We start from the raw sequence: 13,844 nt of genomic DNA on the forward strand, positions 1-13,844 counted from the left end.
GTAAACTTCAAGCCCACTCCTTGGAATGTGCCCCTCAAGCCAGACTCTAATGACATCTGAATAATGTGTGATAAGTATACAATTTTTAATGTATGACTCAAGCCTCAATATAGAAAAAAGTCAATATATCTTTACAACATGAAGACAATTCAGTTTACAATTGTGTCCTTGTGGCTTTTGTTTATAAACTCACATTGATTTTTTTAAGAAAAAAGACACAGAAACACTAGTTCCCCACACAGAATTACAGAAGCGCAACGCCCTCTCTCTTGCATCATGAAAATATATTAAGGTATGACAGAACTTAAACAGGTATTAAATTTAACCTCAGCTAGCTCTCCAAAACACTCTCAACTTAGGGTAACGCAGGGCCTTGGAATGTTAACCTGGTCTACTGAGCTCTTAATCAAACGAGCATTTTTCACTCAGAAAGAAAGCCACATAGCCTCTCAGGTTGTACATGCAGAAAACGCCCCTAGGAAAAGCCAGCTGAGTCAACTCAACTAATGGCTCTCCTTGCTTCCCGTGCGTGCCGTCCTGGGGCCTGCAGGCATCCGCACAGCAGTCAGCCCCTAGAACACCTTCTCTGTTGACTCATTTGTGAGTCACCGAATTTTTAGCACAGACATCACGTTGCAATTCTGTTGTTGGGAGCCAGAGACATTCTGTAAGAAACGTCTGCATTTGCAGAGTTGGTTCAGACCTGTGAGCGGCCACAGCAGCATAACGATGTGCAGGCACGTGTGTTTTTGTTCACATCCTCCAGGGCGCTCACTACTGACTTTATGTAACCGCACACAACACTGCCATTTACAGCTGCAAATACTTCTCTTGTCGAGGTTCCTTAACAAACTGCTACTCTCCAATTAATTTCTGATAGAACCTTTGTTTCTGTGTTTTCCTTATCACCTTGTCACTGATGAATATACAGTAAAACAAGGAAATTCGGGGGTCAGAATCTGGTACTCAGGAAAATTTGAGGGTCTGTCAGAATCTGGTACACTCCCCCCCCTCCAAATTCTATGGAACAGGATTTTCAGTTATATTTCCACAAAGTTCCCTGGTTCCTGGAACATTTCTGTTGATGTATATAAATGCACATAGACTGGTGGTTCTCAACAGGGAATGATATTTGCCCCCCAAGGGGCATCTGGCAATTTCTGGGCACACTTAGTTGCCACAATCAGGGGCCTGCTATTGGCACCTGGTGAGTAGAGGCTGTGGATGCTGCTAAACATCCTACAGGCAAAAGCCATCCCACCACAACAAAGAATTATCTGGCCCAATACGGCCAGAAACCCCAATATCTAAAACAGACATTCCCAAGAAAAATCAGATCACATTCCACATAAATATGGTAATGTTAAGATGGGTAGTGCTAATTCCAAAAAATTCCCCTTCAAAGAGCCATTTGAAAAGATGCAGCCTTTCAAGGAGAAGAAACTAATGACTGTCAGGTTCCCAGCTGGGCTTGACACGGTTCCAATGTTTACAGGGTCCCTGTGGATGCTGTACATTTGTAAGATTGGAAATAATAGACTCCTTTGTAGAATAAATACAGCAATTTGTGTCTTAATGAGAGCTCTGACACACACCGCCTCATTTCAGCGGCACCATGCACGAACCTTTGAAACTTCGAATACGGAAGGCAACATTTTGATAAATGTTTCTAAATTACAAAAAAAAAAAAAAAAAATTAACTGGGCATTACATAGACAACACCAGGAAAATGAGGAAAGAAAAAATTAGCATGGTCATAATAAAGTCAGTGTTACTGGAACCCAGATCTGAGGTGAAACAGTATTCTGTTTTGGGAACTGCTTATTTCACAGGCTGGAGATAAACTCTAACAGCTCCTTTGTTTTCTTCTGTAGACAGAAAAATAATTATTGCTCTGTGGCAAATGGTCTATAAAATAGGAAGCCATATTGTTAGCTTTATGGCTCCACATTCTCAATTTTCTTTGCTCTCAAGCTAGGTATTCTGGAGAGGAAAAAAAATTAAATCAACTGTCTCCAGTTGGATGTCTCCCTGAGATGACAGATGAGACTCAGTCACAAACATCTACAGCAAAAGCAGACCCATCTGTGTTGAATGCAATTAAAGTACTGCCAGTAACAATGGCTTAAACAGAAGAGCACTCTTTCTCACCTTTAGAGGTCAATGAAGAAGTTGTTTTTTGGAATAAAAAGAAGAAAAACTATCAAGTATAACTAAAACTTGATTAACAGAAAAAGTGAACTTCACCATGGATATATGATCATTTATATAGTTTGTGCTGTTCCATAGAACCTCCATACCCTATGTAGTCAACCCTCAGTATCTGCAGAGGATTGGTTCCAGGACCCCCTGCAAATACAAAAATCTGCTCAAGTTTCTTATATAAAATTGCATAGTATTTGCATATAACCTATACATATCCTCCTATATACTTTAAATCACCTGTAGATTAGTCATAATATCTAATACAGTGTAAGTGCCAGGTAAATACTTGTTGTACTGTATTGTTTTTTAATTTGTATTATTATATTTTGGTGTTTTTGATCTGTGGATGTTTGAATACACAGATGCAAAACCACTGGATAGGGAGGAAGACTGTATTCTCCCACTCTGCTCAGGCCAAAATCATCAGCTGTAGCACCAAATATTATGTAGTAGAAAGGAGATGCGCACAGAGATTTAATTCAGTTGTACAATTTGAAATTTTGACACGATGCTCTTTTAATAGAAACAACTTACAAATTCAAAGAGTTTCCATCTGTCTGATCTTATTTTATCCTCATGGCATGCAGGTGAAGTACATAAGACAAACATCTTCATCCCATTACACAGGTGAGGAAACTGAGTCTCAAGGAAGCTATCTCACTTGTCCAAGGCCACACAAGTTAATGGTGGTGCTAGAACAAGACTCTCTTGGCCCTACGCGATGCTGAAGAAGTCACACAGAATATTACAAAAATAAACCTTGTGAAAGAGAAAAGCAGCAGCCTCTAACATCCAATAGGTGGTCTGGTCCTCTTAGCAAGGCCATGTTGTTCTCTGTTAAACAATTTCACAGAATGTCTTCAGACAAGGCCACTCTGTGACTGTGATGGATCAAGACAAAACCAGACCATTCCCTAATCATGCCTAAACACAAAATATGAATATTGTCCAAGCCACAAAAATGACTAAATATCCCTCTCCCCCAACTAATAAGAGTGACTGTTGCTTCCCTAGAAGGCTGTCCTCCCTATAGATAAAATTTATTAAGATACCGATTATAGAATTCCTCTTCCTGACAACATTCTCATCCACAGCAAAGCCTCACTTCCTTAAATCCTCCCCCAATCACCTTACACAAACACAAATCCTCTAGTAAGTTCTTTCTAACATGCTCTGAGATGCCCCACAGCTCCCCATGGCATTTTCCTTTCTCACTGCATAAGTAATAAACCCAACTTGTTCAACTACCCATGTGTTCCTGACGGTCTTTGGGTGAAGGCCATTGACAAGCTTATAGTAGGAACCAAAGAAGCCATGATTCACACTTTGCTTTTTAAACCTGGTTACTGACAGCATTTTCCTAAATCATACGAAAGTAAGAATCCAACAATCCTGGGGCAGCCATGTGAAAACCAACAAGAGAAGAGCCTACCCAGTGCGCTAAAATTGAATTATAAATAAGAGATCCAATTGATCGAATAAACCTACCTCTGTGTTTACAGACATTTTGATATGTTAAAGGTTTCATTGGGCCAATTACCTGATACTTCACAGCTTTATTTCTATGGTAAGCCTGGCAGTCAGACAGAGAAGGGGGTCAAACAGGGTTGAATGAGGTACAGAAATTCTGATTGGTTTCACCTCCCCCATGTCAATATCCTCATAAAACCTAAAGCTATGTACCAATGCAAAGATACTGGCCATGTTAACTAGACATTCCAATTCTTTCTGTCAAAGGGTAGAATTTTGAATGATGCAGTAATAATACCCACCAATTTCAAAAGGAATTGCTAAACTAAGAAAATTGAATTACAGACTGTATCTAGATTACATCAAAGTATCTAGTTAAATTGCTTTTTAAAACTTTTTTAAAATCTAGCCCATCATCTAGAGATTTTGTCTGCATCACATCAAATTGTCCTGAATTTCTGAATTTTTGATTGAATAAAGAAGCCATGTTGTCACCATGAAGCTTTCTTCTTTACAGATGGTTAAAAAAGCAGGGTAAATAATAATAAAGATTGTCACGAAAACTGGTGTTAAAATAAGATTGAGATGTTTTTCAAGTAGGACATGTTTGAATATCAGAAAAATCGGTCAGCTAGATGCTTCAAGTTCTCCAAAAATAAAACCCAAATTATTTTGAATCCAAAAGGAATGTCCTATTGTCCTATTTTAACATCACACCATAATTCCATCTCTCCTTCTTAAGTTCTGTGCATCTCCAGAAACTAAACCTAGACCCACCGTATCTCTCAGATGCCAGCTGCCTTCAGCACTCCACCAACAATGGCCTCCAAGTTGTAGAAACCTTCCCAGGCACCCACAGTTGAACATCTTCTCATAATCTAAGCCATATCACCTTTACCTGTGACCCATAGGCTCTACTCAGAAAATCTCTCTGAGCCCCTAGTCTTCAAATTTGCTGTTAAAATTCCAATCTGTCCATATAAAATAATAACAATATGTTTGAGATCTGTTGGAGAAAAGCCAGTTCTACTCACCACATTTTTTCCTTCATTTTGGGCATCTCGATAATCAGGATTAAGCTAGAAAAACAAAGGAAAATTTAGTTTTTCATTGCTATGAAAAGCACATTAACAAGACCATTAATCTTCAATTCAATTAATTATTCTATCCTCAACTATGTTTAATATAAAAGATGCTAAGAAAGAAACTATTAGTAAATATGACAATTTAAAATACTACCATCAAACCCTAGTTGCTGGAGACAAAAGCTAACACGCCAACTTCATTTCCTTGGTTTATATCAGAACTGTTGACATCTTTGAAGAAGTAAGAATTGACAATATCACCTCCTCTGGAAAAATATTCAATAGAGCTCACTATTTTACCCTCCGCAAAAACTGCCATTTACCAATAACTCAGACACAAATTTAAAAAAAAAAAAACACAGTGGGACATTGATGATTTGAGATCATGTTTTACATGTTATGGACACAAGGAAAAGGAAACGAAACCGAGCAAAAAAAGGAGCTACGTATCAGATATGTGAGCAAATCCATGAGGACTACTGAAACTAACAAACACATGTCTCCAGGCTTGGATAGTGGCATTTTGGGGCCAATCTGATGACAAAGATGAGTTCTGGATGTGCTGAGTACGGACCCTTGCATCATCCGGCTGGTGGAAATCCATGACTCCTCACTCCCACTTCTCCTTACAGTCTCAAAGCGATTCTTAGCTGTTCTGAAATAGTTGATCACTCGTAAAGCAATAGATGTATGAGGTGTGTTTCTTGAAACATCAAGTTGTCCGATTGAATTTAATCATTTTAATGTGAATCAACTGGTGTATACAATGCACAATCCCAGTAAAGTTATCATTTAAAATGTAAGGTTAGGAGTCTTCCTCATAATACCATTTATCTAGCAGCTCTGAGAATTGCCCCTTCCAACTTATCACTAAATACCAATGAGGGTTCTGAAAAAAACAAAAGCAAAGCAAAATGAAAGGAGAAGAACTCCCAATCTCATTAAGAACTAAGGCTGAAAAAACAACCTAAATTCCAAATCTTCAATGAACTGATGCTAATTATAAAGTAGATAGTTCTTGGGGACAGGCAGATAATGACTCAGTTTTTACCATGTGGCAAACTTCAACATCTCTTTAAGCTAGTGGCCACATAAACAAAGATAAGAAGATACTGAGTCAGTTTGAACGCTGACGTAGAAACCCAGAGAATTTACCGACCAAAAACCTATAGAGAAGGGTTTCTCTATCACTGGCAAGCTGCCATGAAATTATGCAGAAAACTGCTTCCCTAGTCTGCTACCTGTCTCTGTCTTTACATGACCAAAGAGATGCTCAGAAAACAAGTGGGCAGAAAGTGGAGGGAAAAGATGATGGCTAAGGCCTTTCTGAGAAGCATGGTGTGAAGAGAGAAAAGGAATGCTGTATGCTGGAACGACATTGCATGATGATGCAGAAATAGCAAAGGGGTAGGACACAGAAGCAACTGCCGTTGAGCCCAGGTGCGTAGAGTCCGTAGAATCCATAGAGTCGATGTCTGCTCAATCTGGGAACTGCACTGCAAATGCACCCATTAGCCAGCCCTGCAGCTGAACATTTAGAAAGAGGATTGAATTTTCATACTAGAGAATTTAAAAATGGAACAAAAGGACAATCCACTCTACCCTCTGGTTCTGTGCAGAGCTCACTCATCTGAGGATAACAGGGAAAGAAGAACGGAAGGAAAAAACAAAGTAGGACTGATGGAACACTAAGTTAGAACAAGGGAGATTCCTTCAGAGTCTTTCTCAACATTTCCTATGATATGATGCAAAATGAATTTTCAGGAAATGGTTCGGCATTCTCAGGAAAGTCCAAGTAAACGTGACCTCTACATAAAGGCAACAAAATAACATAAAGAGCTAAAATGATAGTATAGAAACAATATGTGGCCGGGTGTGGTGGCTAATGCCTTTAATCCCAGCACTTTGGGAGGCCAAGGTGGGTGGATTACCTAAGATCAGGAGTTCGAGATCATCCTGGCCAACATGGTAAAACCCCGACTCTACTAAAAATACAAAAATTAGCTGGGCATGGTGGTGTGCACTTGTAATTCCAGCTACTTGGGAGGCTGAGGCATGAGAATTGCTTGAACCCAGGAGGCAGAGGCTGAGATTTCGCCACTGCACTCCAGCCTGGATGACAAAGTGAGACTCTGTCTCAAAATAATTATAACAATAATAATATATAAATAATAAAATAACATAAATAATAAGAGAAATTATGGAATTTCTTCATATTTCAATATACATGAAAACATAAATACAAAATTAAAGTCCACATTAGCACTAATAGCATAGTTACAGAAAATCAGCAATGCAGAGGATGAGCAGCTTAGCAGCTATCCCTCCATACAGAAGGAAGGTATCCAGAAATGATAATTAGGAAAAAGAAAATGGTCACAGACAACCAGAAAAGAGACAACCAACTAATGAGGGACCAGAGCTCTCAAATGGAAGAGAGAATAAGTGGAACACAAGCAATAATCAAAGATAATAGAAGATAAAATTTTCCTCAGCTGAAGAAAGAATTGTGTATGCAGAGGTTACTCTATCCATTGAAATCAACCACAAAAGACTGACACATTCATTTGAAGATGATAAGGGGAAAAGGCAGAGAAAACAGTGGTAGGGATGTAAAACAGAGCCAGAAATTAGGCTAAGATTTTAAAAGCATGTCATGTAAGAGAAGAATGATAAACTAAATGTGGTATACTCAAACAATGGAGTAGTACTCGGCAATGAACATGATGAGCTTCTCATGCAAGCGACAACCAAGAATGAATCTCAAAAACATTAAGTGGATGAAGGCACACACAAAAAACAACGTACTGCATGATTCCTTTTAAATGAAATAAACGAACAAACAAAACTACACTATGGTGAAACAAATCAGAAAATGAGTAGGAGTGTGAGGGAAGGGAGTATGGATGGAAAGCGGTACCCAGCCCAAGAGTTTCATGACAGCAGTCTTTCAGTTTTCAGAACTGACACACAAGGAGGGTAAGAAGATACAGGTCACCTGTTAATGCTGGGACAGCCATTGAGGGGACTTGAGGCTGGCCTTTGTCTACAGAGACCCAGACTTTCCCTCAGATTCCTTAAGTTCCCTTGAATTATGAGTAACAGAATTAGTTCCAAAACGTGATTTAATCCTGCTTTTAGAATGCAAGAGTGAAAGGTGGAGGGCAAAGAGTGAGTTAACTGGCCTCCTTTCTTCTGATTAAAGAAACACATTTTCACTTGTTAGTAAAGAAAATTCTAGCACAGTGTCCAGAAGAAATTTATTCATCTATTTTAGTCAAGTTTCACCACAGCTTTTTTTTTTTTTTTTTTTTTTTTGAGACGGAGTCTTGCTCTGTCACCCAGGCTGGAGTGCAGTGGCGCAATCTCGGCTCACTGCAAGCTCCGCCTCCCGGGTTCATGCCATTCTCCTGTCTCAGCCTCTCCGAGTAGCTGGGACTACAGGCGCCCGCCACCGCGCCCGCCACCACGCCCGGCTAATTTTTTTGTATTTTCAGTAGAGACGGGGTTTCACCGTGGTCTCGATCTCCTGACCTCGTGATCCGCCCGCCTCGGCCTCCCAAAGTGCTGGGATTACAAGCGTGAGCCACCGCGCCCGGCCCTCACCACAGCTTTTTAAAAAATTTATTTTCTACTTGAAAAATTTCAACTTTTCTTTTAAATTAAAAAAAAATCCATACTAAAATTTTAGCTAAATTATATCCAAATGATATGCAACATGTTTGACCAAGGATGTACCTTATGGCCCAAGTTTTCACTCAATACACATTAGAATGGTTATTACAGATGCTTTAAATTCAATGCTGGAAACCATGACATATTCCTCACGAAAACATGCACAAAAACAGGAATTAATGTACCTAAGTCAAACACAAAATAAAACAATTTATGCCCTCTGAAACTTAGATCATATATTCTACCCCAAAGACAATGTTACCTTCTAAAATCAGTCTTTACCTATTTCCCCCGCTTAGGATTACCCGTCCCTGACTAGCTGTCTGGGGAAGGAGATTCCAGTCTCTGCTCTATAAGGAAACACCAGCGTCTTTAGGAAAGGTGGCCTAATGCCCATGGAATTCAGTGTCCTCATCTGCAAAATGAGAAAAACACTATGACTAAACCATGACTCTATGTCAATAAATTTTACATATTCATATCTTTGGCAGCAAAACTACAGATGGTGCCAATCAGTTAGATTTTGCCTCATCTGTGTCTCTCAGGCTGCAATATGATTTTTTAAATAATTAACATAGAGAGATTACCTCAGTAAACTCAATAAAGTATAATAATAACAATAATGATGAGGAAGAAAAGGAAGAGAAGGGAAAGAAGGAGAAAAAGCCACCCAAATAAATCCAGGGCCATATAAATTTACCAACATTAACTATTAAAGGCCAAATAAATATATGCTTTAAATTATACTGCTGTTTCACATCTCTAAATAGGATAATAGCAGTAATTCTTAAAGTAAGAGACTAAAAATGAATAGAAAAAAATTATCTTTTAAAGAAGGAGGAAAAAGACATGGTCATATGGAGGTCTTTTAGGATTTAAAGTCTTTATATTAAAAAAATAAATTATAAATCTGGCATTGGAGAGCTAATATGCCGTTCAATCATTAATTCAATAAATATTAATAGAGCATCTATAGTGGGCAAAGCATTGCAGCATATGGTATTTTAGCAAAGACAAAGAGAATATGGTCCCTGACCATAACACATTACAACCTAGGAGGGAAAATAAGACATAAATACAGTCAGCTGAAATACAAAATAAAATGTGACAAGGGACATAAGACAGGAATGAATAATTTATAAATAATATAGGTCAGAGGAAGGAGGGATCTGTGGTGGGCAAATTTATTCACAAATTATTCATGGAGAAGGTAGCATTTGAGATAAGCCTTGAAGGATGGGTAGAATTTTAACTGGCAGAGCAGGAACCAGGGAGTGAAGAAGGCAGCAAGGCTGGAGGGATCACTGCCATATAGATGAGAAAAATGAGACTTCTTTGGAGAAGACCCATCAGTGTCACTTAGGAAATATTTTTTTATATGCTTTTAAAGGTTAATTCATTTAACCTTACAATTATACTATAAGACAAGATTCTTAACACAGTTTACAGACGAGGCACTTGGAGCACATCAACTGAAGTGCTTTATGCAAAGTCACACCACTGGGGAGTGGCAGCGTGGGCAAGCACAGGTCTGAGGGCTCCAAAGCCACGTCTTTCAGTTCCTGCAGCACGCTGCTTCCCTCCTGCCTCCATAAAGCAGAGTGGTGTGATGCAAGCTGGGAAGGAGGGTCAGCCCAGACCAGCCTGGCCTTTAAACGACCGGCTAGAGAGTTTGCATCCATATTCAGATGATGCAAGGGGACAGAGGATGAAAAAGGGAAAGTAACTAAGGGCAGTGGTCCAAGGAAGAGGTGGGTGGACCCAAATGAAGATAATAATGCTGGAATAAAAAGGAGAAAGTGGATGTGAAAGATTTTGCAGAGACAATAGAATCTGAATGTGTAAACTGTGAGAGAAAACTGTTTATCACGACTCTCACGTCTTTAACTATGAACTAAGAAAAATCACTCTTTTGCAAGGAAACAATTAAATTTTAGATAAATTTATTGATTTTGTATGGCAATGGCATATCCAAGATCAAAGGCAAGGGTCCACTGCAGCCATGGCAGTGAGTGACAGAGAGGGAATATAGAGACCCATTACTAATCTTTGAAGACAATCTTCAATTAAATGGCCAAAGAGGAATATAAAGAAGTCAGGTGTGGTGCAAAATGATAGACAGAGAGAAACATTATAAATAACTAGGCAGTGAAAGTCATGATTGTACCACAGTCAATTAAAAAACAACTGCACCCTTCCATCTAACACAATAGCAAGAAGCAGACTGGAAGTTTTTAAGTCCATAATACCTATTTATTTTCTTAAAAGAGAAGCTTTACTTTTTTTTACAGTGAAATGTGTTTTGATCAATTTTTATTATATATAACACTGAAATCATAAACTTATCATGTGTGTATTTTTAAATAATTATATTTATATGTTCCTCTTTCCAATGACTGGCATTTCAGGACAAATCTGTTATTCTGATTGATAAGCCTAGAAAAGAAAGGAGAGAAAATAACTGGCCGGGCGCGGTGGCTCACGCCTGTAATCCCAGCACTTTGGGAGGCCCAGGCGGGCGGATCACAAAGTCAGGAGATCGAGATCGTCCTGGCTAACACGGTGAAACTCCGTCTCTACTAAAAATATAAAAAATTAGCCAGGCGTGGTTGCAGGCGCCTGTAGTCCCAGCTACTTGGGAGGCTGAGCCAGGAGAATGGCCTGAACCCAGGAGGCGGAGCTTGCAGTGAGCAGAGATCGCGCCACTGCACTCCAGCCTGGGCGACAGAGCGAGCCTCCATCTCAAAAAAAAAAAAAAGAAAGAAAGAAAGAAAAGAAAAGAAAAGAACCTTTACTGGGTGTATATGTGTGTCAGGTACAATTTCTATATTTTGATATGTAACATTTTATTCGTATGTATAGAGTCTGGTCTGTATGTTCGTCTACTGTATTTATGTATACATACACATGCCCTTTTCACATACTATGGCTGATACATTTGAGACAGAACTAAACATAGAGACATTTAAAACTACAGCCCCAATAGTCATAAGATCCGATGCTATTATAGAGTTTCTTGAGTACTGAGTTTCTAGCTAATTAATTAAATCCACAGGCTATTGAATAGTCAGGAAATAAGTGTTTACTGCCATCTGGTGGAAGTTTTGCCTATCTACAAACAAATAAGCTAGTGATCTTTAAAAGGGCTTTTATTCCAATCTTGAATAAATGACATTATTATGCAGTACTTGATCTATATTGCTTTGGAAAGATCATCAAAAGTTTTTGCTTTAGTAATATCCAAAGAAAGAAAATGTAGAAAGCATCAGATCAGAACTTGTGAAGGTTGATTTATAATTCTTCCCACAACTGTGGAAGAACCATTTACTGAGGTCCCCATATTTTCCTATGCAAAATGTGGTAAAATTACTTTCTCCCCCACAGACATAGTTATGAACTTGCCTGAACCACTACAATAATAATACAAGTAAAATATCTACGACAAAGTGTCGATGAGTGTGTGGACAGCTGTGTCAAAAATATCAGTGTATATTTACCTTCCCCTCATGCCACCTAACTACATATATGCCCCACAGAAACCGACATTGCAAGAGAAAGGGTCTAATAATATGCCCTGTATTACTTCATAAGATCAAAAATCTTTATCTTGTTCATAATTAGATACTTTGTTCCACATTTTATCCATAGGTTTCTAGCACTGAGGTTTTTGGTTCGGTTTGGTTTTTTTTTGGCGGGGGAGGGGGGGGTTTGTGTGGGTTTTTTTCTTTTTTTTTTTTTCCTTTTATTTTGAGATGGACTCTCACTCTGTCACCCAGGCTGTAGTGCAGTGGTGGGATCTCGGCTCACTGCAACCTCCACCTCCTGGGTTCAAGCGATTCTCCTGCCTCAGCCTCCTGAGTAGCTGGGGCTACAGGCGTGTGCCACCATGCCTGGTTAATTTTTGTATTTTTAGTAGAGAAGGGGATTTCACCATATTGGCCAGGCTGGTCTTGAACTCCTGACCTCAAGTGATCTGCCCACCTTGGCCTCCCAAAGTGCTGGGACTACAGTCTAGCACTGAGTATTTCTTTAAAATTAATCCAAATCCCTAAACTATCCTGTTGGGTAACTTTACATTGAATAAAGGACCATTTCTAACCCTCGGTTCGCTTTACTATCTTGCAGAATAAAACTTAAACCATGTTAAATCTTGTATCATTATCCTAGTTCCTAGGTGTTTTCTGCAATTCACCAGAAAAAAAGATGCTATTCTTAAATAGCTTGCAACATACGTGTTTTCTCTATATAATTCAACTACGGAATTTCCAGCATATCGAATGGTCTGATTTCCTTTGGATAGTGCCCCCTTCACTTCCACATAAATAATTAGGCTTATTACATTTTTCTGAATAACTAAACCATCCAGTTAAGTGCTGGTTAAAATAGAGTATCATACTTGGGCACTGTATCTATAAGTAAATTTTAGATCTTTTTATCTAATTTATGCTTAGATTTAAGGTTGCAGTCCTTTAAACTTACTGTGAGACTTAGCATGGTCACCTACAGATGTTAACAATTAGACATTACATAGAACCATTTATCTCAGATGTGCATGTATGGTGGAAACAATGGCAAAAGAGATCTCAATGTCCCAGAGATTGAGTTAATCCAAATTGCCAACTCTTAGAGGACAAGGACCATGTGTTAATCATCTCTGTTTTCTTCACAATGTCAAAGTAGTACTTCTACCTAGTAGGCATTCAATAAATGTATACTTTCAGTATAATACAGATCAGGGTTCTCAACCCTTAGCACTACTGGTATCTTGAACCTGATAATTCTTTGTTGTGAGGGGCTGTCCTGTGTATAGTAGGATGTTTAGCTACATCCCATTCCCTAACTGTGACAACAAATAGCAGCTCCCATTCCCCAACTGTGAAAATAAAAATGTCTCTAGACATTGCCATCGTTACCCTCAGTTGAGAGCATTCATTCCTAATACTTTCATTATATCGTTTTTTTGATTTTAACAAAATAAATCACCTCTGTGAGCCTGGATTTATTTTTCTGTAAAGTCAAATTATTGGATTTATAACAACAGTCATAGTCCCTGTGATTCATTCATTCAATCATCCAACAGTTACTGAAGGCAAATTAAGTGTCAGGCACTCTTCTAGGCACAAGGTGTCCAGCAATGAGCAAAACAGATACAGGCCTTTCATTGCAGGGAACAAAATAGCCATTGAATAGATACACACAATACACACAACAGGTAACAAACAAATGCATAGCTAACTGTGAACTGTGATAAGCCCAAAGAAATGCTATAAACATTTCCTCCCTAAGTGGGGGATTTCTGAAATATCTCAACAGGTTTACGGAGAATAAATGTGGCATTATCCAGAATCAAAGGCTTTTAAAATTCTAAAATGCTCAATGAATTCTAACTGCTCTATATTATTTAAAAGA

At 38.7% G+C, this 13,844-nt stretch overlaps 1 protein-coding gene across 3 annotated transcripts in view; it reads right to left on the minus strand.

The window, feature by feature from the left end:
• The window catches only part of ITPR2 (inositol 1,4,5-trisphosphate receptor type 2), a 506,561-nt gene that overhangs the window by 361,238 nt on the left and 131,479 nt on the right, over positions 1-13,844 (minus strand). For 2 of the 3 annotated variants that reach the window (XM_055280315.2, XM_055280318.2), the window contains exon 10: positions 4,710-4,754. In XM_055280315.2, coding sequence (XP_055136290.2) covers positions 4,710-4,754 — 45 coding nt within the window. The remainder of the gene's footprint in view (positions 1-4,709; positions 4,755-13,844) is intronic. The other variant, XM_055280317.2, reaches the window with a different exon arrangement.

Source organism: Symphalangus syndactylus, chromosome 5 (genome assembly GCF_028878055.3).
Source record: "Symphalangus syndactylus isolate Jambi chromosome 5, NHGRI_mSymSyn1-v2.1_pri, whole genome shotgun sequence".
Taxonomy (NCBI): Eukaryota; Metazoa; Chordata; class Mammalia; order Primates; family Hylobatidae; genus Symphalangus; species Symphalangus syndactylus.